Source organism: Ictalurus punctatus, chromosome 1, assembly GCF_001660625.3.
Source record: "Ictalurus punctatus breed USDA103 chromosome 1, Coco_2.0, whole genome shotgun sequence".
In the NCBI taxonomy this organism is placed as follows: Eukaryota; Metazoa; Chordata; class Actinopteri; order Siluriformes; family Ictaluridae; genus Ictalurus; species Ictalurus punctatus.
Window position 1 is genome coordinate 16013722 of NC_030416.2, and position 26701 is coordinate 16040422.

The window sequence follows — 26701 nt, forward strand, 5'->3', positions numbered from 1 at the left end:
AATTGGCAACATGACTCTCCAGTCATAGCTGGTGTGTGGTGTGGTTCTGGTGCACTATGGCTGCTGTCGCATCATCCAGGTGGATGCTACACTAGTGGTGGTTGAGGAGAATTCCCCCATACAATGTAAATCACTTTGAGTGTCTAGAAAAATGTTACGAAGGCAACTGTATCTGTAACTAACTAAAAAATCATGCTGGCTGGGTATCAATGACTATAGGTTTTAAGAATTTTTGGAAATAAGGGAAATCTGTGGAAATCTATATAATACCATATCTTTCTTGAGGAGTAAAACACACTGATAACAGGATAAACCTTCTCTAATCCGTGTTTGGTATTTGATCACACACTTTTCTCAAGTGTAGTGCTTTTAATGTCCACTAGAGGGAGGAGCAGAGTGTTTGGTACACACGGTGAGGCGAACGAGGAGGAATGCCGCATTTTACACACTCCCAAACTTTACCACATTTAGGAACGATATTCCCGTGAGTTAATCCATTTTCTTTTGAGAAGCTTTACTGTGTAATTCATATGCCCTAATCTGGATTCTTAAAAATTAACCTGAGCTGCGGAAGGATTAGGAAACCAATCATTCCTGCTCCATGACTCAGCTGTTCGAGATTATAATGTAATCTTGCGCAAATAGTGTTCTTCACTGTTTCAGGGAAAGCAGTTGGCGTTATTAGACGCCTACACAGAAAGCCCTGCATGACTCAACCGGCCTAAGGAAGGCTTTTCCATGTTAAATGTTTCTTTTAATTATATTGAAGAGGTCTCTGGTCAGATATGCATGTCTCTGCAGTTGTAGTCAACCCTGGAACTCCAGACTGTGATTTATTAGAGCACCTTTTTTTTTTTACACTGTATCATGTATAGTATTCTTGGCATATGAAGTCAGTCAGCTGTATCTATGTGCTTATTCATCTATGCATTGTTGGTGTGGACAAACAACACTGATTATCCAGAAAGCATGTTGTTTCATGTAGTTTTCACTTTCAACTGTGCTAAAAAAACCCTCATAGAATTTGTAATGGTTATAATGGGAATTGTATTGATTATAATGAAAACTGTAATGGTTCCTGTGGGTCTCTTTTCTTCTGTGGGTGGCATGTTTTGTCTAGTATACATCGTTAAAGACCAGTAATGGTTTTAATGGTTAGCTGATGGTTTGTAGTAGTATTTGTAGTGTAAACCATTAGAATTTCTGTGATTGTTTCTATTGTAACCCCCCCCCCCCACCCCCCCAAACAGGGTTAAGAGACATTACAGTTGTTAATTTAGAAATATTCATTAATTGTTTGGCGATAGTGGTGCAAATTTGTTAGTTGGTGGTGTATTTGTGTTATTCCCAATAGAAGTTAGTGATTGCTATGCTTATATCACAGGGGGACATTGCAAGCGTAGATAATATGGTGTTTGATACAAGAATACATTTCAAACATTTTTGATTTGATTATGAGCAGATTTTGCTGTTAGCTTTTTGAAAAAAAACCTAAAAAGTATGAAATCTTCTTTCTCATTCATCATTTTCTAGTGACATTCAATGCCATATTAATGAGAAATCCAGCCTAGAAGTAGTGGAGACAACAAACATTGGGCTCAGTGTTCCAGAATGCAGTGCAGTTATACCGACACAAATAAGACAGATACTTGGCTAGTATGCTAGTTAGCATTAGCAATCTACAACATGACGTGCATGATGATGCTGATGCCGGAATTATCATGAAAGCTGAAGCTTTGGAAACTGATATGTTTTTAAAAGTGGAGTGTACAAATGAGATGAGAGGCGGACAGACTAAAGGATTAAAGCTCTGCTGCATTGCTCTCTTTCGATAACCATGAAGCAAGGCACCTTTATCAGTGGGTAGTCATACAGCATTATGTAGTCCTAACCAAAGTGAGATCTTGGTAACCTGTTGATGAAAGACGTTTAAACCAGAAAAAGTAAACTCGGAATTTCATTCCAAAAAAAATCTTGGACACCATTGAAGGTCACGCTAATTATAAAGATTTTTTCCCCCCTTTAAATATCTCAGTTGATAATTGATTCTGACAATTGTCTCCTGAAGTCTGCATAACAGGTGCTGAACTATTCAGTGTGATTTTGTCATCTCAGAATGTTGTTCACAGTTTGCGGCAGGTCAAATGAGGATTCACCAGGAAAGAGCTTACAGCTTTGTGTAGTGAAGAATGCAGTGGGCTCAGGCAAGGGTGGAGGAACAACAGCCCTGCTGTAGAACAGAGACTTGTGTGTGTGTGTGTGTGTGTGTGTGTGTGAGCGCGTGCGTGTTGCTGTTAGGCATGACATGCGAATCATAGGGGACTCTGACTCACCAGTCTTCACCATAAAGTCAACTGCATACTTCCCTATATATGTTTTTATTTGAAATTCAGTCTCAAAATCTCATAATGCACATGTTAAACTTTAAGGTGGATGGGATACAACAGTAGAAGACTCCATCGGGTTTCACTCATATCACCCAACAACAGGAATCCTCACTACTAATGGGATCCACACTTGGATCTTTGAACCTCGTTCAGCAAAATGAACTAATCTTTATTCAAATCATTTAGTTCATTTCAGCAAAATATAATTAAAATCTCTCTCTCTCTGTGTCTCTATCTCTCTGTGAGTGTGTCCAGAGACAAATCACTCTCTTAGACAACTTGTTGTTCCCAAGTCATGGTAAAGACAATTTAGTTTAGCCAGTCCATTTACTGGCGGAAGTGGGAGGAAACCAGAGAACCAAGAAATAACCCGCACAGACATGGGGACAGCACGAAAAGTTTCACACAGACAGTAATCCAAGCTCAGAATTGAACCAAGGTCCCATTGCACTACCATGCTGCCTTTTCTATTTTCAGTTTTTGTTCCATATTATAATCCTACCATGTATTCTCTAGAGAATCAGAGAGAAAATCTGGTGGTTTCTTTGCTATAATGCATTCAGTGCATCACCAGTTTCACTTTTATTGCTGAGAAATCACCAAACTGTTCCATGCCCATGAACACAGTAGAAGAGCTTCTGCTGCAGTTGAGTTTCTTGGCTCATTCCTCCTATAATTCTCATTGCAGGAATTGATAACTCTGAACCCAGATCAAGACTTCAGCCTTTGAGATAAAATGATTTGTTTTGATTATGATTATGTTTTGGCAGATTGAGAAGTAAAGAAGAGATGGCTGTCTGAATCACTGTCAGTTTGTTTGCACCATCTAGTCAGTATAAAGCCTAGTTTATGAAGAGGAGTGGAGAGGAGGAGTAGACTTTAGTTAGGAGCAAGTTAGAGTTAAAATTACTGGTACACAACCCAAGTGCCCTCCCAGATTTCTGTCAGTTTTCTTCTGTTTACACACCTGATTGGACAGTTGATTTTTAGGAAGCCACCCCTCTTCAATAAATAGTGTTCGCAAGTGGTCTGCCTGGGAATTTCTTTATATATGGTTTGTGTCTGTGTAAATCTTTGATTTAGATTGGTATATAACAGGTGTTTTTTTTTAAAGTATGTCCTTGGATGTTGGGGAAAAGGAAGAAGTTTTATTTGTACCTGTATATTTGGATGACCAGAGATTAAATAGTATAGTACGGGCTTGTCTGAGGTGGACTGAAGAGTTATTGCCCGTGTAAAGGACTGAAAGGGATTTTTCCAACCTGCAGAACTTTCACTTTTGTTTATACACTGAATTTTCCACTAGGATTTAAAGTCTGTACTAGAAAATAACCAACAGAATAAAATGGGCCGAGGGAGAAATAATGAGGGGAAGATGGAGAGAAAAAAGGATAGACCGAAAACTACAAGGCTCTGCTCTCCTTTGTGGTGCCGCCCTCTCTTTTCCTGTCCCTCCCACCTTCCCTCTCTCACTCTTTCCTGCTAGGGAAGGGTTGAAAGGCAGCGAGCCAAGGCCAGAGACAGAGTGAGCAAGGCAGACAGACGCTTTGAAACTCCTCCACTACAGAGAGAAGTAGCAGCTACAGCAAGCTTCCACAAACTCTCTTATCTCCACAAGAGCTTTGCTCTGCAACACTTCCCTTTATCAGGTAAAAATAACTAAAAAAGTAACTAGCTTATTATGTATTTTCTACTAAAGTAGTGTGTGTAAGATTGACTTATTTTGCACTTTGCCCTTTCGATGGTGTTTTCCCGTGTAGTAAGAGTTTTCTGGTTTGGTGGGTGTGGTGGGGGAGTGTCTAATTGCTTTAAGGACATGTCTCAGTGTGCCTAAGATGGAGTAAATTGTAAAAGAAGAATGGGGAGAAAATGAAACTCTTTTGCCTTTGTTTTTCTCACAGTCTGCTTTGCTTTTATAATGAACAAAATGACACTGTTCAATCTTAATATTTTATTAGTACAACATGCAAACTTTTGTGCAATCCTGAAGTTTGCTCAGGTATTTGTTTAAACTTGCTCATGTAGTTTATTAACCTTATTGACTGTTTTGTCAGTCATTTACACATTTTAGTGTGCCACAAATTACATACATATAAATGATTTTGTAAAGGGGTGGGGCACTGACTGGAAGGGATGGGCAGAGAAGGGAGGTAGTGGAGAATATGGAGTATTTGAACATTCAAATCTTGGTCATGAATTAATCTCGGAAACACAATAGGCCAGTTCACTGAACTTGGATTAAGCCTAGTATTGTATTAAATTGAAATGCAGAGGTGATTCACCATCTGAAGTCTTTTTATCATAATCTTGATTAACCCTAGTCTGGGATGCCAGTTCTGTTTTAATTTCTTTTAAAAAAAATTTGGGGGGGGGGGGGCTTTTAACCAACTGTGTTTTGAGTATGGACAAAATGGTGATGTACATGTCCTCCCCATCAATTCTGAAGCACAATTGTACCCCACTTCACTCTTCTCTTCCCTCATTGCACGTCCTCTCTTCTCCATACAGCTTTACTGCTCTAGTCTTCGTAATCCCCCTCAAGGCCAGCGATGGAGAGTCCGGCTCAGAAACGAAGCAGCCGTGGTGGGGCGTCCAACACGTTTTCGCCCACGCGTATGACTCGCCTGCAGGAGAAAGAGGACCTGAGCAACCTAAACGATCGTCTAGCTGTGTACATCGATAAGGTGCGCTCCCTGGAGGTTGAGAATGCCGGCCTGCGACTGCGTATCACAGAGTCTGAGACTGAGATCAACCGGGAGCTGGGTGGCTTGAAGGCAGCGTACGAGAATGAGCTGGCTGATGCTCGTAAAACTCTCGACTCGGTGGCCAAAGAGAGAGCCAGGCTACAGCTAGAGCTCAGCAAGATCCGTGAGGACTACAAAGAGCTCAAAGCCAGGTATGAATACATATAACATATAGGCAGGCAGAGGCTTCTAGAGTTCCTAATGCTTGGTTGGATCTAGATCTAAACCAGTCAGATTAGAGTCCTACTATCTATCATTTATCTTGCTATAAACTCAAAAATCTCTATAGCTGCCTGATCATTACCCATCAACCCAACTTTGATTCTCATTTATTTCATAAGTTTATTTAGCAACGATGTCATGCATGTCTACTTGATTTAATATTCCCCTGGCCTTTGAAGTCTGTAATGTTCTTTGTATCTATTATTCCTTCCTCTGTCATTGTGATGTATCTACATTTATGAGCACACAGACTAATCTCCTGCAGTCTCCTTTCAAACATTGAAATATAAATAGGAATTCCCAAAGCAGGAATTCTGTAAACAGACACAGTGCCTCAAGCATTTTACCTGTCCTAATCCTGATTTATACATGCCAGTGTCAATTAGGGATTTTCCACCATTCATGTTTCACACCCACATGATTGCTATATTTCACCCTGTAAGTTTTTATGGAAGTGTTGCGTAGGTAAAGATATACCTGTTAAATCCCCAAGGGGAGATCTGCACATTGTTACTTTACATGCAGGAGCTGCATTCACAGCAAAGCTCCGAGCCGTTTAGTAACCCACATTTCAGCACATTCCGGCAGCGGCGTTGTAAGGTGGAAAGGTATGTCATCTAACTACCTCTGGCGGTGTGGGAATAACGAATAAGTCTCGCCACACCCTGCCACGGCTACCTGAGCGTGTTGTTTTGGTTTGTTAATTAACATTGTTTAAATGCTGTTTTATTTGCATTAAATTGCGTTCATCAGGGAGGAATCCAAGCACATTGTACTAGGACGGAACAGTAGTGTAATAATATTAACGCAGTTTAGTTGATTTTTTTGCATCTATGCCGAGCCTAGTGAAGCTAGTGTAGACTTTGGTGATCACAGTATGTGACTGGTCTATCAGGATTTAGGAGAGGAACTGGAATATGAGCAATGTCATTTGCATACTCTGTCATCTCTTCTTGCCTCAGGAATATCTAAATGCTGATATATTTATTTGTTGTGTAAATAGGAAAATGCTGGCTGCTTCTTAAAAAACAAAAAGTAGTAATACCAACATGGTGCATTTACTGTCGTGGCAACAAGACTAGGTCAGGGCAACACTAGTAGGTCTATAACGACTCTTTCATTGACTGCCAGCATTGTTGCACTATCAGCGTTTGTCTTGCTGTCGTTGATTAGACTATTTACATTAGAGTGTTATGTAACCTGGGTGTGGCCCAGAAATGTGAGGGCAGAGTATATCCATAAAAATATATTTATAATATTTAGAGACAGATCTGTGCATGGAAAATAATTTCACTGCGCAAAAGAGCATTTTTTTGCATGGTCAGTGCTCTGTGCTTAGCTCCTGATTATACAGCAGTGCTATTCTCCTCTGATAAGGTCTTTGTGCTCAGATATGGACACAAGCGGACATAATCCATTTGTTGACCAGAGTAACTGTGACGCTTGTTCCGTTCAGCGTTTCTCACTCATTTATCCCATGATGCTGATTTACGCTCAGCTCCTTCATCTTGTTTCTCACGTTGCCCCAGTAGCTGCTGCTGTTTGGGAGTGTTTGGTTGCCGTGACTATGGAGCAGCCATACCACGGGTGTGTGAGTTGGCGCTGACTAGAATGAGCTGTGACTCATCAGCCTTTTTGTGGTTCTGAGGGAAGCAGACAGTCTCAGAAAGAGCTCTCAATACCCTAAACCACTCACCTAAATGAGGAAAGGGACTGTTCTGTGGATTACAAAAAAAAAAAAGTATGTGAGTAAGGGTGTATAAATTATGCAATTACGCAATACAACACAATATTTCATACAGTGTTCTAATTATAAACACATATTTGTGTAGTAGTTTGTTCGTGATTTTATGTTCTTGTTGTGCAAACAACCATAAAATAAAATCTTATACAAATGTATATGATTTCTCCACAAATTACCTGTTAAATCGACACTTCGATGCACTTTTTGTCTTGTAAAAAGACAAATTGAAAATAATCAACTTTGTGTAACCGTGCCTCCCAGTTGTGGATTGTTTTTTCTATTCCTTAAATAAAGTTTGTACACAAGTTATTTTATACATACAGTATTGTAGACTGAAAAGTTTAGTCATTGCTGTGTTGAGGACATTTAGAATGGACTCCTATTATGATGTCTGTGTGTGTTTAGGGGTTTTAGGGGATTATCGAATTCAGTTTACTTTGAGAATTAATAATCAGTCTGATTCATCGTGCTTGGTGGGAACCCCCCTAGTGAAACGCTGTCTTTTTTAGCTCCCCTCACTGAGATCAATTTACGCTAACTATCTCTGTAGCTCTGGCCTCGTGAAATGGCACGACATGAACACATGGCCTGAAATAGATGAATGACACATCTCTGTGTGGCCACTGTTACACCATCCACCTCACCCCGGACATGAGCATTTGCCTTTCCTCATTATTAGCAAACAGTGAGCCTTATGTTATGGTTGAGTGTGTGTGTGTGTGTGTGTGTGTGTGTGTGTGTGTGTGTGTGTGTGTGTGTGTGTGTGTGTGTGTGTGTGTGTGTCTGTGTGCACATATGTGTCGAGGGAGAGACAGGTGCTGTTGATGAGTGGGTAGTCAGTCTTAACCTGTGTTAATCAGAATAGGTTCTTTTGTTTCCTGACATGTGCAAACCACTGCTAACCACATGGTAGAAATTTGAAAGGATGGCAGATGTGAGCTTATGATTCATTGGTTAAAATCGGCACCGGCTGACTACAAACAGGCTTACTATATTACTTAGCTGCCAGTAAACGAATAACACAGTTACTTTATTAGCTCGCAAAAACAATGTTCAGTGGGTGATGAATGTGATATCTGATATTCGCTTTCAGATAACAAAAAATATTTCCTCATAAACGAATTTTCTCTTCTGTTACTTGGTTACTGTGGATATTTTTAGACACCTTTGCATAGCTATGCAGTGATTACATTATACTATTAAAAAATAAATCTAGGCAACAGTAGACATACAGACCAAACCGTAGGTAATGCAGACATGAAACTGGGTCAGTAGGTAGTACTCCATGCCATTACTCAGCCTAATGGTGGCTCTAAAGCATGTTATTTTACCCATAGTGCATGAACCATAGCTCCACCTACTTAGATATTGAGCTAATTTGCATAATATGTGAAACCTATTTTTCGCCAATCTTCACAAAATTGGTGTCAAACTAATGATCAAAGACTGAACTCCAATAATGATAGAAAATGTTGAGATTTGTAAACAATATGGCCACCACATACCAAGCAATTCTAGTTATTCTTGTTTTTGTGCCTACAAAGGCTTAAACTTCTAGACTGTGTGTAAGAAAGACCGTTTATAGTTCACGTAGACAATTTATAGTTCAGCAAAACAAATGCTGACTCTGGAAGATTTCAAATGTTCACACCCTCATCATCATTTTCTAAGAGTTTTGTGGGTGTAGGGGAGGGTGTGGGCTCACACACCTTTTTGGCACAAAGAGGATGTTTGCGCAGTGTATGGTAGCTTGCAGTTAAAATGGATCCGTCCAGCTACATGAACAGACAAGTATTTAAGTTCCTGACTCTTTTCCTCACTGCTTTTAATCGCCAACGTCTTTGATACCTTAGGCCATTGAAACTTGTTCCTTAAACAAAGCTTTTTTTTTTTTTTATTTTTTTTATTTTTTTTTTTTTTTGGTCTGGAGGAAAATTTTTATGAGTTTGAAATAGACATGTGCATCATGTTTAGAAGTTTCATTGCATCTGTATATCAAATTGTCTTCATTATATCATCTGATTTCATGTGCTTATAGGGATGTTTCCTCATTATGAGTCTGAAAGGGTCTGTAATGCGTAGTTATAAGTTAACATGTATTTCTGAACATTGGAATGAAATAGAAGCTCTCCCAGTTTCCAGCAGTTGGCATATCAGTGGGAACATGCATGCAAAAATAACACTTATCACATTTTCCTGTTTATGTTGCATCCTGGATAGTCACATATTTTGCTAAATAATGCTGTCCTGTCCTCTCCTACTGTAAATATACTGTGTACAGCAGTCAAATCTAGCATTAACTTGTATAAAATATCATATTTGTAATCAAATTAGGACATCATCTATTTTGTTAATATTTATCTGTTCTGGGATACAATTGGAGCACATGTTTATTTATAGGCTTTTATAATGAAACATTCCAAAGAGTGCAGCTTTGAACGCAACTCTGTGGTGCTTAGCTCAGGACTCCGTGGCCTAAAAAGGGCAGAATGATGACTGTAGCTCACTCCCCATACACTTCACATGCTTCCCAAACTCTTCTAACTCTAAAGCAGCTTGATCACATGAGGCATGTGGTGAGAACAGGCCGGAGGCTGGGAGGATCTGATTATGAGTATAGCAGTGGATTTGAATAAGGTTGTCTCTATTTTCAGTTCTTTATTCATGTCTGTCTTTTCTGTTCTGGGTATGTGGTTGCACCCCTGAGCTGGTCCAACAACATCATGATCTCACCTGAGCTCACCTGTCATAATGTTCTCAGATTGTGCAAAGTGAGACGGGGCCTCTCATAGTCAATCTTGTATGCGCAGACTGGTTGAGTGGTTATGCTTCCTTACGAAACCTTCCTGTAGAACAATTCAAGTTCGCAACTCATTTCTTTTTGCTGATCTTTGGTTCTTCAGGCTCCACTGAGGTCCACACTGTTCTCAGTCTAGTAAAGCTAAATTCAATCTTGTTCATGAAACGGCAATGGAAACCAGATGGAGAAAGGTTGTGCTGGATGATTTTAGAGACTTACAAAGATTTTTTGTGTGGAAGAAGTTGGATAATGAGTGATTCTAGCTGTCCATAGTGCTGGTCTAACTTCCCACTCCATACTGGAACGTTTGTGCAGGCTTTAATCCTGTGTGTGTGTGTTGTAGAGTGGATCAGAGTTTCCATGGCTTTTGGGGTTTTTTAAACTATAGCTTGCCAAGCAGCTATGAGTCAGTCACTCAGTATAAATCAGAAAAAGATTTTGGGCAAACGTACACTCACTCACATGCATTTACTCACATGCATGTGCATATAAAGAATGGTTCCCATTTAATTGTGGTTGAAATTAGGGAAACTGCTGAATGACTCACTAAGTCCGTTATATAACTTCCATTCACTTTCTTAATCAAAAAAATAAAAGCAATTTCTTAGGGAAAGATGCATGTTGAGAATTGCACTGAATATGTTATGTTTGCTTTTGTTATACATAAAATGCATTATTTTGCCTTACATTTGACCTCTTCTACCATAACTCTAATAGTCATTGGGGCAAACATTTGAAATTGAGGTATTGAGTTCATTATGAGTAAGACACTTCTTGTTAATGCACTTTGTGGTCTCAGGTGAGCTGCAGTGGGGATTGTTAAGAGGTCCTGTGGACAAAAGTTAGAGTGACCATGGTTCGTGTGTGAATGGATTCTCACGTGGCCATGCCACGAGGCCTGTACTGTAAGAGGAGGTTCACTTTTCTCCAGTTCTAAACACACACACACACACACACACACACACACACACACACTCCACCTCCATCCCACTCTAAACTAGAGGCAGCTGTATGGAGACAAGCTCTTTGTTGAGAGGAACTGAGCTGCCGCAGAATCTGCCTGTGTTTATTCTTTTGAAAAGCCAGTCATAAAGTATTTTGGGTTTGTATAGAAAGCCAATGATTCATTATGAAATGATAGAGTATGCTCCATATGAAATGGTCTCTCTATAGTTGGTGGAGTAAAGGAGAGAGTGAGTCACCCTATTCTGGAGCAGCATGCCACTACTAAAGTGCCACGCTGGCTACTTCTGCTGTTAGGATTTGCTGTTAGGATTTTGGCTACTTCTGCTGTTAGGATTTGCTGTTAGGATTTTGGCTACTTCTGCTGTTAGGATTTGCTGTTAGGATTTTGGCTACTTCTGCTGTTAGGATTTGCTGTTAGGATTTTGGCTACTTCTGCTGTTAGGACTTACTGTTACACATTACCACTGGAGCACATTGTAACAGTCTGTGCATTTGCATATATGAACTTGTGCTGTAATGATCATTCATAACCAACAAGTGTACATGATCTCTCACTCCATATTTTTCAGCTTTTGAGGACATGCAAAGACTATTTGGCCAACTCTGCTAAGAAGTAAAGGCATTTGTTGGTGCAAGGGGGAAGAATGTGTGTGGTTTTATTGCTGAGATTCAGTTCAGCCTTACAGCTACACAAATATTCTGCACTCCCATTGTATGCCAACCACTCTGAATAAATTATTGCATTATGGTTTAATGCCATAATAACTGTTTTACCTTCAATGGCTTAATACTTCAGAGGGCAAAAATCTTCATGCAGAAAGTCTTGGGTGTGTTTCAGATCTAACTTTGCTATCTAAGGGGTGTGTCTGAGGTTAGTGTAAATAACCTCTCGATCTTTTGATAATTGTTTTCATGCGATCGATGAAGTGACGTGATGATATGCTTTTGGAAATATGCTTTTGGAAAGCTAAGAATTAGAACGATTAAGACTGCACACTCCTCTGTGTTCATCAGATTGTGCATTATCAAGTCGATCACTAGCACAGTGATAAACAGTCAGTGATGAGTAGCCGAATCTTGCATTCCACCCCATTTCAGGAATAAAGGTTGTTTTTTGCCAACAAGCATTCCTCAGCCTTGCTTCAAACATTTTTCTCTAACAGAATCGCACAATTTACTGGAAGAACACAATACAGCTCTAGTATCTTATTACAAAGACTTCCTAAATGTCCTTAATATTTTAACTAATATCGCAGTGTGGATACATTGACATGTTGCTTTTTTTAGAAACCCTTCTGTCTCTGCTTTGCTCGGTGTGAGATTATGGACCTTTTTGTTTGATATATTTTCCAGCTTTATCCAAAATTTGGAAACTTTTCTCAATTCCTGTTTCCTGGTGTATATAATAAAGGTCATGCTTTTGGCTTGGGCAGCTGCTCTTTCCAGACTGTTTATATGAATACCTCTTACTTTTTCAACAATATGCCAAAGACCAGATTTCTCTTGGTAAGTATGACTCAGAGTTGTCCTTTTGGTGAGAAGGGAAGTGTGTAGATCCGTTGGGAGCAAGCAGGCCCCTTCATTGAGACTTGGCTGTTTATGGAATGACTCACACATGGCACCACCCAACACTGAAGTGGCTAACACAAGAAAGGATAACTGTACTGCAGTACATTTAGTACTGTTTGGTTTAACGATGGTGTTAATACAGATGTGCGAAATATTGAAGCAATGTAAAATGCTTTCATCAAACACCGAAGCTTCTCTCCAGATATCCAGGAACCTTTGGGAGATAGGTTTAACAAACAAAAGTCCTGAGCATGCTGTTTCTGCTACCTGCATGTGTGGAAAATATTTGTGTGTTAATTAGTAAGAACTTTGACTAGAGCAGAAGTGCAGTGTGTGCATTAAATGCTGGATGAGAGAAAGAATGCATGACCAGAATGCAGAGAATTTGAACATAAGCATGATGATGTGTGCATGTGCCGGTGTGTCTGTTTGTGTTTCTGCATGTCTGGAGGCCTGTAAGTGTGTGTGGTGTGTCTGTGTAGCATGTGTCTGACTGTGTGACGGCGTGTGTGTGCATGTGTGTGGGACCGTAACTGGGAATTCTGTTGTTTTCATAAAGGATTAGTGTTTGCCATAACATGACTTGTCTAGTCCACTGCCTGACTTTTTTTCTGGATTAGCTGGAATTATTCTAATTCACTAACACCATCTCAGGGGATTTAAAGATATTTAGGTTCTTGGGTTTCTAATGGGGTTCTACTTGGAACCCTTTGTGATGGGGGTCCCCTCCAGAGAAACAAACACTTTAACCTTTTTCCTAAGAGTGTGTAATGAATAGCTAGTGTTTTGAGGTATTGTGGGAAGTATGTATGTGCTTGCAGTGCTTTTGGCTCTAGTTGGTTAAAGAGTATTTAGTCCATAGCAGCAGTAATGGTTGGGGAAAGCCTATTCCCAATGTCCTTGAGGACACCACAGTCAGGATTTCCACCTTCAGTGGTCAGCCAAGTCCCTGTTGGCATGATCACCCAACAGGAAAGTTTCAGGAATGCTTTTATTGTGAGTGCCATTTAATCACACAAGTGAATAAAGATAGTAATGACACAGGGTCACATTCCTGTTTCTCACACGCGCTCTCTCACTCTCACTCACTCTCGCACTCACACTTTCATTCTCTCACTCTCTCACTCTCTCTCTCTCTCTCACACACACACACACACACACACACACACACACACACACACACACACACACACACACACACACACACACACACTCACTCTCTCTCTCTCTCTCACACTCTCTCTCTCTCTCACTCACACACACACTCACTCTCTCACTCTCTCTCTCTCTCTCGCTCTCTCTCTCGCTCTCTCTCTCTCTCTCTCTCTCTCTCTCTCTCTCGCTCTCTCTCTCTTGCTCTCTCTTGCTCTCTCTTTCTCTCTTTTGCTCTCTCCCTCTCAGAGAATATCTGTTTGTTTCTCTCTGTTTGCTTTCATTATGCCCTGTGATGTTTCCTTTGGGATAATAAATGCACACAGCATGTTCTTCCAGCCACGTTTTTTTTTTTTTTTTAATTTTATTTTAAATGTACAAGCTAATAATTACCTTTCTGTGCATATTGGGTTTGGTAATACCAAGCCCGATATTAAATTCCCATTTAATAATGTATGATGATTTCCTTCTGCTTTTTCACTTCTGCTTTTTCACCAAGCCCAATCTTATCCTAACCTTTTTTTTTTCTTCTTTTTTTTTTTTTATTGAAACATGAGATTTGTTTGCTGTTCCACATTCTGTGTCCACTTCTGTATTATTATCTCCTTCCATATACAGCCTTTGTTTAGTATTTTGTATATACATTTTAGGAAAGAATGATCCTGAGCTGGTGATCACGTGTGTAATATAAACTCCAAGCCAAACTTGGACCTCGTGTGTCCCGCTGGGGACCTCGTTTAACAGTAGCAAAAACACAGAGATGGAGAGGTATTTACATAGCAACAGGGCGTTTTAATATATTCTACACTGGAATTAGGAAATGGCTTTACAAGCAGCCTTTTTGAGACAATAGGTGGACATGTTCCTGTAGATGCTTAGAACTAAACAGACCAAAATAAGGATTACATTGTTGCAGTGATGATGTGGTATGAGAACTTGGCAGATATATGTTGGCAGAAGAATAATACATTGATGCACTATTTATTGATGATTAAAAATAAAGCTGAAATATAGATTGGTAAAATGGAATGTGTTAAACACAAGCAATTGATTAATATTATTGCTAAAATCATGTATCGGTCACCAATAACCAAATCTATAAGCCAGTAAGGCATTTGGTTAATCTATTGCGTGCACTCTTTCAGCTTTTTGAGTCACACACATTTCTACACCAAATTTGTTTCTACAAATTACTGCATTTGTACTAAAGATACACACAAAATACTTAAGCTCCTATCTCATAGATTATTCAGCCAAACTTCTTTTCACACTTAACATTTATGCAAGAACTAATGATGAAATGACATCATGTAATTAAGAGGTTTTCTGTGCAAATTTTAAACAGCCTGGTGTCTGAATTTCAGTTTTAAGAAACTAAACATTAACCCTGAAGCTTGTATGCAGCAAGTTAGTTGCTAAAAGACACTGAGTAACATTGTCACACATAAAAAAGAGTGCAGATATCCTCCATAAGCCTCTGGCCTTAGCCAAAAATGCAGTTCCTTAGCTTCATAAAGCTGCTCTTTATCATCACAAAAGTTGCCATTGGTGAAATCTTTCATTATAGTCATTGTTTCAAAAACATACAGCTTGGTTTAATGAGAACAAAACTTAAATCTGTCAGCAGGGGAACAAAACATTGTGGTCTGTTGACTCAGTCATCAGTCATACTTTCCTTACTGCATCTGGATGCAAATATTTTATTTTTAAAAAAAAAAACATTTTTTTTTAGACCACCAAAAGAAACTTTCAGCCTGCAGTGCATGCTTCCAAATGCAGTCCAGTTTCCTAACAGTGCTTGTTCAAAATATTTGCCCAAATATCCGCAATATGCTGTAGGCAACCAACTCCACATAACATCCTGGTTTATTTTTTATGAAATCTTTTTTTGTGCTTAGATTGCAAGGAAAAAATCTATCCACACTCATGGACCAGGCACCTACACTGAGCAGCTATCTGTGCTGCTATAGATGTGGAATGGCTGTCCTGTGGAGAATGCAGTGTAGCTATGACAGTGGTGGACGGGTAGGTGTCAGGTGATTTTCTGATGACAAATAGAAGAGCTCTGAGGCTTTTATTTGTCATTAGGAAATCACCCAGCACCTCCCTATTATCCCATGTAGAAGTGTATAATATTCAAAGAGAACTATAGATTCTGCAAATTGAGTTGATTCTAAAGGCTTCTTTAGTGAAACACTGCTGGTTAAGTGTGTTGTCTGAGGGTATAGTACTTACAGAGTCGGGTGGTGTGATGCGAAGGAAGGGGTGTGACTGAATGGGGTTTTACAAGTTATGGCACAAGTTAAAAGCAATCATTTACTTGTGTAACTAATTTGCTGCTTTTTGGAATCTACTATTGAACTTTAAGGGCTTGATTAGAGTATGTTTGTATGTTGCTAACATGATTAGTGTGTCCTTCATTTAGTGTCTTTGGAAATGGACAGAGTGGCTACAAAGGCAGGGAGATGAAGGATCGTGTTCTGGAAATCATTTCAGTTCAGCTGGTTATTATTAGTGACACTGGGGCCTAATCATTTGGGGGCTGTAATGTTTCATCCCAGCATCACACTGGCTCTGGTTCTTTCCATAATTCAATCCCACGCTGGCATTAAACTGCTCTCCTCCAGTCAGCCATTCTTTTACTGATCTGTTTACTAGGCTGGTTTGCCTCTGTTATGGGTTGTATTTTTGCTGTGTTGGTGTTTATCCAATGTTAAATGAATAGCCATGCAGTAAAGCCCATATGGTGTAGAGTTTGAGTTGGCTGTTGAAGTTATATTATTCTGGCAAAGGCAGTTAAGGTCATCTTTTATAGGTTTTAAAGGATTCAGACTCATTGCCCAAGTTAACCTTCAGAAATGCCTCAAAAACTGGTAGGCTTGCAGATTATTTTTTAAAGAAAAATAAGCAGTTACATATGTGCTTTGACAACACGTGAATAATGGGGTCTATCAGAATGACAAATTTGAATGCTCATACCTTCAGAGTCAGCTGAAATGCCAGGTTTCTAGAGCAGTTGCCAGCTATCCACTGTCATTTGTGATATTTTTGTACATGTAATAAGCCCACTGAGATCCACTGAGGGTTCATTTATAAGTAGAGCCATATAAAAAAAAAAACCTCAAAGTGTAACTGAAGCAGAATAAAACAGACAAAAATGTATATGAACAAAAGGAAATAAAATACTACAATTAACTTTGGAATAAAATATGATTTATCATAATATATCAATCAACGGAATCATCAAATCAATTATTAAATTAATGCTCAACAGAAATAACACCAACAGAAAGAGTAGTTTACATTTTACCGTATTTTACTCAGTTGAAAAATCCAAGTGCTACCGCAGTACAATACTTGCATTACTTAAGGCATTGTTTTGTTCTAATGCTAATATCATAACCCTTTGTGTTGTCTTGCTCATGTGTGTCTGTAGAAACAGTAAGAAAGAGGCTGATCTGGAGTCAGCTCTAGCCAGGCTAAAGGATCTGGAAGCTCTCCTGAACTCCAAGGATGCTTCTCTTACCACAGCCCTGGGAGAAAAGAGGTCTCTGGAGAGTGAAGTCAGGGATTTGAAGGCTCAGTTGGCTAAGGTAGTATACTGCATGCTATTTTATTTATAAAATACCAGGTTTCTATTTCTGAGGCTCATTTTGGGGTAGTCCAGATGCATCAGTTCATAAATGTGAAATGATCTGTGGTTGAGTAAAAGTCATTCTTCTTAACTTAAGAATGCATGTAAAACATGTATTTTACTAAATGACACAATCACACAGGACTAATAATATGCATCACATTGATGTCTTGTTTGATATTTTTTCCCTCATGGTTCATCATGATGCTATTCCCCCTCCCCTTAAAATCATCAAGGTTTGAAAACCTCATTTGTGTGTATTTGTAGTTGGAAGGTAGTCTGAATGATGCTAAGAAGCAGCTGCAGGATGAGATGCTGAGGAGGGTGGATGCAGAGAACCGCATCCAGACTCTGAAAGAGGAGCTGGAGTTCCAGAAGAACATCTATGCTGAGGTCAGTGCTGTATAATCATTAATACTCCTCAAGAACTGCTCTGCTGGGCTTTACCAAGTGTGGGAAAACGCTTTTCTGCATGCTGCATAAGCTAACACGGGTATACGGACAATAGAGCGCTACTGAAGAGAGCACCCAATCATGATTCATGTACAGAATGATAATAATACCTTAGAGGGTTGTGCACTATTATGATTCCTAATATGAGGCCTTTGCAGGAGCTGCGCGAGTCGAAGCGTAGGCATGAGTCACGTGTGGTGGAGATTGACGGTGGTAGACAGATGGATTTCGAGAGCAAGCTGGCTGAGGCTCTGGCTGAACTCCGTGGACAGCATGAGGAGCAGCTCCGCATCTACAAGGAGGAGATTGAGAAGACCTATAGTACCAGGGTAGCATAATCTGGCTGTGGTTATTATTACATTATGAGCCATGCTACACTTATTCACTGTGTTCTTCTTCAGTTGTGTTAAATGCAGACACAGCCTGAAATCTGTCCCATGAACTTGATGAAACTTGATTCTTCCTCTAGCTGGAGAATGCGCGCCAGTCTGCGGATAGAAACAGTCACCTGGTCGGAGCAAGTCAGGAGGAGCTGCAGCAGACACGTGTGAGGCTGGAGAGCATGTCTTCTCAGCTGTCCCAGCTCCAGAAACAGGTGAGCAATAACTACAGATTAGCAATAAAAAGTACAAGGAAAAGTGCTTTAGAGTTCATGTCCTTTTATTAGATATGACTGTTCCAGTGAAGTACATTATATGAGGATAATTATTCCACACCTCTGTTGGTTCATCCAAATGCTATTGGGCCTTTAGGTTTATGAAAAATTCACACTTCAAAATAGAATAAAATCCAAATTGGCCAAGCATTGCAAACATCTGAATTTAATGGTATATATATATTTACAAAATACAAAAACATAATAGTATACAAAATCCAAAATGTTTTTGGTTGATTAGACCATCTTCAGTGTATGGGGGGATATCCCACAAACCATAATAAGTCCAAAGGCATCATCATTTGATTGTTTAGCATGATGGATGAAATTCAACAGGACACAATTAGTCCAGTTAACCAACAATATGGTACTGCAATCCATACCATACTCAATGAGATGCGCTTATAGTACAGTATGAATGTGCTGATGCATAAATCAAAAACAGCCCAAATGAAATGAATTATTCAATCCATAATGCCCTGTTATATACTATCTGACTGTAATGGGTTTCACATTCTTGATTTAGATAACTGTTCTTATCTTTTGGTTCTATAGAGTTGTCTTATCTGATTGTGTAAGCTCTTTGTACTTGTTACAACTTGCCCAGAATGTCCCCCATGATTCACATGTGTATATTTAACTGTGTGTATATTTATTTACTTATTTATGTATTTATTTGCATATTCTGTACTTTCTATAGTAATGAAAGAGGAGGAGATGTGTGTGTATGTTTGAATCACTGCTGTTCTCCCTGTGTTGGCAGTGTTTTTCCAAGTGGTCAGTAGAATAGTTTTTTTTTTTTTTTTTTTGCAATGTGAGTAAGCATTTTATTAAGGTTTCCTTATTAAGTCAGTCTAGAGTACTTGAACACTCTCAGAAGCTCAATAGCACCACCAACTGGAGGGTAAAAATTCACACACAATGGTCATTCAGCATTTTTTAAACTAGGTTTAGGGGCAAGAGCACTGAGATCTCACCCTGTCACTGTGCAGGCATAACTGTGATGCAGAAGTTACAGTTTTTCTTAAATGCTGTTCCTCCGACACATCTGCTAGTTGTAATGAATATAAAAATGACGTACCTTACAATATGATATAATGCTATGTATGCTATATTCTTAATCGTATATGATTTATACCTACATGTATTTGTTGTATATGTTAGCTGATTGCGCGGGAGGCTAAGGTGCGTGAGCTGGAGGAGGCTCTGTCTCGCGAGAGAGATCTTATGCGCCGACGGTTGGAGGAGAAGGAGAAGGAAATGGCGGACTTGCACCAGCGCATGCAGCAGCAGCTGGACGAATACCAGGGGCTGCTGGACATCAAGCTGGCCCTGGACATGGAGATCAGTGCTTACCGGAAAATGCTGGAAGGAGAAGAGGAGAGGTAAGTAATAAATGATTGATGTGTTGGACATGCTCATGTCCTCGTCCTGCAGCTCAGCTCAGCTTTTACAATGTGGTGGGTCAGGTAATCCTTTACTAATCACACTGTCTCGCTCTAGACTGCGTCTCTCTCCCAGTCCTCCTCCTGGTCGTGTGATATCAGTCACTCGTACCTCAGGCTCTGGCACACACACTCAGACCCGCTTGGCTCAGAGCAGCAGCACTCGCACTTCATCTGGCAGCACTAAGAAACGGCGTCTCAATGACACGGACAGTGAGGCCTCCAGCGTGACTGGTGGGACAGTGACACGTACTCGCATTTCCCAGCAGGCCTCAGCCAGTGGCCGGATTACTGTGGACGAGGTGGACCTGGAGGGCAAATATGTTCGTCTCAGCAACAAATCTGACCAGGTAAGAGGAAATTGACATCACAACAATCTGCTGCGTAAGTGCCATAGGAATAGGACATCATGATGTTTAAAATAAGGCTATAATCTGTAATTATAGTCCTGTTAAAAATTCAGGATGTGATAATCATACAATTATTTTCAGTTTATCATTTTATAAGCCTGTAAGGTTTCCAAGCCTTTTAAATGGGTTATGATCGAGCACAGAAGCCATTAATTATTATCTGATAAATACGGGCATTTTTGATATGTAATTTTAGTAGACATGGCATATTCTCTACTTTTCACTTGGTTTAATATAAATGTAATCAAGCATATTACATGGGGATCTGCCACACTTAGAAATAGCTTATTCATCTTTTTATTGTCATAGTATACTTTCATACTACTATATCATCATATATGATCTGTTCTGTCATTAGTTCAGGATTTTTGTCTCCCTGTTCTCAGGACCAGTCTCTGGGCCACTGGCAGGTGAAGAGGCAGGTGGGCTCCGGTACTCCCATCATCTACAAGTTCCCACCTAAATTCACCCTCAAAGCAGGACAGACTGTTACAGTGAGTTAACCACATACTATACAATGGTAATGAATTCTCAGAGGTGTCACCAAGTATAAACTTTGAGTCTAAAGTATTATAAACTGGGTTCCAAGTCAGAATCAAAATTGAATCTCAGTTTTTGGGCTTCATATTTTTCTTTTTTTATTCGTCATTTTTTTGTAAAAACAGCAATAAAGAAAAAAACTGTATATAGCCATTTTTCTACATTTCTTCTTGGTAAATTCCTCAGTAAGCTTATTCAGATGTGAGTTAATAATTGAGTGCAGGTACAATAACCGTCACCACTTTTAGTTTGTGTCTGTGTGAAGTTACCGTTCTTTTCTTATCAGTACATGATTGTTTGTCTGATAAGTGCATAAGGCCATGATTCCATGGAAATGGACTATTGAACCTAAACAAATTGGTGGAATAAAGCATACTCTTTACTGAGTTTGATTAGGAAATAATTGGAAAAGTAACAGACAATTTGTCAATTTACTATAACTTTTACTACATATCACTATTTTACAAATTGTATTACTGTATTCTCGGTTTGTCTGCATAGTTAGTCATGTGTTCACTTGTATTTCACTCACTGAAATTCTATCATATGCTAAACAAGTTTGTTTCTGACATTTTTTTATTAACATGTATAACAATGTATTCCTTTATATACACAAATGCACCAAAAGTATGTGGACATCTGACTTGTCACACCTTCCCCAAACTTAATGCTGTAGCATTACAATTTCCCTTCACTAAGAGGCCCAAACCAAATCCAGCATGACAATTCCCCTGTGCACAAAATTAGCTCCATTTAAAAACATGGTTTGCCGAGGTTGGAGTGGAAGAGTTTGCTGCACAGAGCCTTGAGCTCGACCCCACTGAACACCTTTGGGATGAAGTGGAATACTGACTGTGCGTCAGGCCTCTGCACCCAACATCAGTGCTTGACCTCATTAATGCTCTTATGGATGAATGGACACACATCCCCACAGCCACGCTCCAAAATTTAGCCTTCCCAGAAGAGTGGAGGATATTACAACAGCGAAGGAGGGCTCCAACTCCATATTAATACCCATAGATATAGATTGGGATGTTCAACAACAAAGTGTCTATGATTTATATTATACATACTTTGAGCCTGATGTAATCTGACCATAAACTACTCAAGTGAACTGAACTCACACTCTCTCTGTTTGTCTCTGGGTTTACAGATCTGGGCTGCAGGAGCCGGTGGGACCCACAATCCTCCCTCCGACTTGGTGTGGAAGAGTCAGAACTCCTGGGGAAGTGGAGATCTCTTCCAGACTACTCTGATTAGCTCCACTGGAGAGGTGCGGCATGAACCAATTCTTCCTGACATCGTATACGCAAGACATTTTCCAAAATGGATTTAGCTCATTTAATTCTGTTTCTAGGAGATGGCAATGCGGAAAGTGACACGCACACTGTTCCAGGAAGAAGATGATGAGGAAATGGTATGTAATGCTTTACATCAGCATATTTCTTTCCTTCGGTCCTAAACCTCTGACAAACAAATGGAGCCCTTAGTTGTAGTTAGATATAACAGTGGGTCATGATGTGTATGAAGTCAGTGCTTATGAGAAACATCCTTATGCCTTTACCATAATTATCATGAACAACTTTAAAAAGTCTTTGTTTTTCTCTTGGTTGTGTATGTTGTGTAGGCTGCTCACAGTACATGTGGAGATGGAGAGTATAACCTGCGTAGCCGCACGGTGATCTGTGGCTCATGTGGACAACCGTCAGACAGGAATGCTGGCAGCTGTGTCTCGGCGAGCTCTGGAGTCTCCAGCGCCTCTCGCTCTTTCACCAGTGGAGGAGGAGGACTTCCTGAGGGCCTGGTCTCCCACTCCCATTTTATTATGGGCAACGACAAACCCAGACAGGTACAGAATGAATAGTACACTCAGAGTGCATATCACAATTAATTAAAGCAGTAAATGGAAAAAGTAAATTCATAAATAATTAAATATGATAATATTTATTCATACTATCGTTTAGAGATTTATAGCAGTTTTTAAGAACTGATTAAAAAAAATTGGGAAGAAGTCATTAAAAAATTATTATTATTTTGGTAATAGGTTTTTTCATGTATGTATGTATGTATGTTTTCAAAAGCCAATTATCCAAAGCACATTTTTATATTAGCAAAAGCACATTTTCCCCTCCAATATAATTTAAAATCAATTCTTAAAACTTCCTGAACTGATGCATATTTAAAAACTGATAAATATTGGTTGAAAATGTTTCATAAAGAATGTAAATATTGTGTTTGCACTTATTTTATATTATTATTTAGTTTAAATTGTGACAAGTCCGTGTGTTTTATTCAACCACTAATATGTTTGCTGTTAAGTGTGTTAATTATCATCATTTAACGATTAATAGATGATAGAGGCTCAATCCTTAATTTGTGCTTTGTTTATCTTTACTACTGTAATAATATATTTTAAACATTTGTATCCTGGTATTTGAATTAAACATTTTAATTGTTTATTTGAAACTGGTCAGGCATTTTAAACCCCAAAACATCATTTTGGCCATTATACTATAGTAGTTTTTACTGTAGTAGTAAAATTCCTCTCCTCCCTCTCTCCACAGGGAGGTCCTAAACCGGAAAACTGCTCCATCATGTAGACCCAGGAACAACCATAATGTCTACCCAGTTCAGAAAGATCAGTTATTTGTGCAAACTGGGAGACTCAGTGTCTTTTTCTAACTTGGTCATCTATATATTTTTTTATTTTTCATACTTTATATACTTGATTCTTATTTTGTATGTAATAATCTGCAGGGTAGATGAAAAGCTTTTGTCTGGCAGACAAAAAGTTTGCATGCCGCTTGGGTTGCTATATAGGGTTTGTGTATATAGTACTGTATACTCGTCTTTGCATGTGAGCTAGGTAGCCGCTTTCCTATAGAGATGTTCAGGGAGAGAGGTAGGCACATCCCTTCACACTTATCCAAAGAACAGGATCCGTCTTCAGCTGTCTTATAAAATGCTGTCACAACACAACACGCACATCTTAGTACTCCTGTCAGCAAGTTCCATAGGGTCAGGAGTGTCTTTGACTGTACTGTACTGTAAAGCTATTCTTTGCGCATATATATTTTTTTCAACTTTTAGCAAATGGATTCATAATTCAGATATCCTAGGAAAAGTATTAAATACTAAGTCATGTTGGAAATCAAATTTGGGAATGCAGGAAGCACAGTCTTAAAGGGAAGATTAACAGGACCATGTCACTTTATTTAAAAATCTATTTTGTGCCTTTACATGAATGTAGTGTTTGTGTCTCAGTAGCACCATGTGCCAGTGTTCCTATTCTCAGCCTCTTACAAAAAGGCAATGGGTAGTGTTGGAATCGGAGACAAATATATGATAACTGTTAGTTCCTTTTCTAAGTTGTCATACTAAACATAACACGTGCATACTTTATATGAGCTTTTGAGTATTGAATGTCTATGCAATTGTTTGTTGATAGCAATTGTAGATAATACATTTAGGTACAAGGTAGCGAAGAATATAATACAATTTGAAATTATTTTCTAAGATGTAACATTTATTGTTTGTAACCTAAGAAGACATGGAGCACAAGAATGTGTGTAAGTAATTGGTACAAGTCATTTTGTGTACATTAGAGAGCTGAATTTTGCATTGAAAGCCAACGTATAGGGGATTTAAAACATGACAAGTCCTGCCCTAGTTTGATATTTAAAATCTGCATGAGGACAGTTGAAAAATTTTAATTGAATTTAAATGTATAAAAAGTCTTTATGGGTGTAGATTATTTTGTATCCTCAGGCTGGACAGCTGAAAGTGTTGACTTTGTTGTTGTTGTCACTCCTCTCTCAAAGCAGCTATTACTTAAATGACAGGTGTCCACTCGTCCGCCTCCAAGTAGCCCTCACTTATCAGATTTGGTCTTTGGTCATGGAAAACAATCCTAACTTGCATGTAAGCTGACACACATGAAGCTGTATGAATTCATGGAGACCTGTATATGCCGTGTGTGATCATTTGGAGAGCTGCAAGGGACATGACTCTATTCTAAAATAGCCTAAGAACTTCTCTGTATCTCAGAAAGTAGTGGACTGGACATCACTAGCTTACATAAATAGCGGAATTTCCCTCCTCATTTTATTGTGCTCATGTGCTAGCGCTAGAATGCTGTGGGTTTTGGTCAGGCAGTGCAGCAGTTTCATTTTTTTCTTTCTTTTCTTTTTTTTCACTTTTACAAATGGAATTGAGACCAATTGAAATTTCCACTGTTGAAATTACAAATATATATATATATATATTTACTGATAGTTGAATAATTAATGCATGACCAACAATCATTAATGTTAATATGTATTTAAAATATATGGGGTGGAGTGTGGCAATATAAAAAATAATCTTCATGGTAAGAAAAAACTTCCCCCATTCTCCCACCATCATGACCTTGAAAATATAGTATTCTGTAATTGGCAACAACTGTGTTTTCTTTTTCAACTTTTCTGCTTTGTGACTTCTTGATTAATCATTCTGTTCTACACATTAGTTGATTACTGATGTAGAATCTGTACACAAACAGTGCCTTCAATTCTTTCATTAAAAAAAAGAATACTATTTCGAACTCCCTGGATTTTTTTTATCTCTCTCTCTCTCTCTCTCTCTCTATCTCTCTCTCTCTCTCTCTCTCTCTCTCCCTATAGTGTGTGTGTGTGTGTGTGTGTGTGTGTGTATATATATAATATAATATGTGTGTGTGTGTGAGTATGTTACAGAAAAATGTTTGTATGTCAGTAAAGAAGGCAGCATATTATGTAAGAGACACTTTTTAGACAAAAAAAGCCATAATGAAGGCTGCTGGGTTTTGCAGCAAGCATGTGCGACAGTCAAAGTCTCCAGAAGAACCGTGGCAGGTTCTGCAAGATGCTCAATAAAACTTGCAGCTGATTTCCTTATAAAACTGCACATATTGTAACGGAGACTACTATTGATATTTTTTTTGTCACACCAAATATTGACTGTTTCATTTACTATATTTACTGCTCTTTACTGTGTTTTTTCTTCTTCTTTTCTTTACATGGAAAAACTTCTCTAATGCTCTATAGCATTTCTTTGCATGTGCCATGTGCCTAAGACTTTTGCACAGTTCTCTCTCTCTCTCTCCCTATAGATAGATATATAGATAGATAGAAATATATGATGGACATATAGATATAAATATAAAAACAAAAGCAGTGCTATAGCTGCCCTGTTATCACCTACATTCATGGTGAAGAAGAGTAGTGTGTGCTTCTTGTGTGGATGTTAGGCTAAAACTTGCTGAGGAAAGGTTTTTGTTGTACATATTTCAATTAACAAACATTTACCCAAAAAGTGCTGAAGCTCAGGCCAGGAATGTTGTTGAATCTCAAATCACATTTTTAAATCATGTAGATGACGGTGTAGGACCTAGGAAGCCATTTAGGAATTGGCTCAACTGTGAAGATGAGGACTGTGCTAAAAATTAGCATCAAGAAAACATGGTGGTAAATGGATAAAAGCACATCTGTAACAAGATGAAACCAGTTTTTAGATTTATCTCTGCTTTCTTCGTGTTCTCTGTTAGGAGAGAAGACAGAGTCCACCAGGTTGCAGTGTTGTGCTTCTGCAAGAGCTTATTGAAATCAGGTCACTTTACCCATATTATGCACTTTATTTGTACATCAGTGTTACTGTCTATACACTTTGTAAAGTTAGAGTGGCCTCTGTATTTGTATGTTCATTTGTGGCATCAATGTTTGTGTTAATCTGACACTTGTACGTTAGATGTCCAGAGCACCAAGATAAATTCAGATACATGTCCGTTTATCTCTGATCACATAGCATATAGTTCTGATTCTGAGATCACTGTAACTTGTGTTTAGGAGCTTACACATTCTCATCACTCTTCCTGAGAGTAACCCGAGTCTCACTATCTGTCTCAAATGGATGATCTCTGACTCAGATATCACGAAAAACTCTCATACATACTCCATTTTTGTGA

The 26701-nt window shown here is 38.9% G+C and overlaps 1 protein-coding gene across 2 annotated transcripts; it reads left to right on the plus strand.

Annotated features, from left to right (window-relative positions):
• The first annotated feature begins 383 nt into the window (after positions 1-383).
• On the plus strand, positions 384-25296 carry lmna (lamin A). 2 transcript variants are annotated; one of them, XM_017472618.3, is made up of 14 exons: positions 384-484; positions 3874-4036; positions 4896-5283; positions 17021-17177; positions 17486-17611; positions 17830-18000; positions 18141-18266; positions 19491-19711; positions 19830-20121; positions 20568-20675; positions 21875-21994; positions 22079-22138; positions 22349-22570; positions 23286-25296. In XM_017472618.3, the coding sequence occupies exons 3-14, from the start codon at positions 4937-4939 to the stop codon at positions 23319-23321; spliced, it is 1986 nt and encodes a 661-aa protein (XP_017328107.2). In that variant the 5' UTR covers positions 384-484; positions 3874-4036; positions 4896-4936; the 3' UTR covers positions 23322-25296. The 2 variants fall into 2 exon arrangements, with proteins under 2 accessions (XP_017328107.2, XP_017328116.2); XM_017472627.3 differs by lacking the exon at positions 384-484 and having other exon boundaries at positions 3454-4036.
• Positions 25297-26701: the final 1405 nt, after the last annotated feature.

Coding starts and splice junctions, on each gene's coding strand:
- lmna (XM_017472618.3), top strand. CDS start 4,937: ATGGAGAGTCCGGCTCAGAAACGAAGCAGCCGTGGTGGGGCGTCCAAC. Junction 18,001..18,140: donor AGAAGACCTATAGTACCAGG/GTAGCATAATCT, acceptor TTCTTCCTCTAG/CTGGAGAATGCGCGCCAGTC. Junction 20,122..20,567: donor TCAGCAACAAATCTGACCAG/GTAAGAGGAAAT, acceptor CCCTGTTCTCAG/GACCAGTCTCTGGGCCACTG.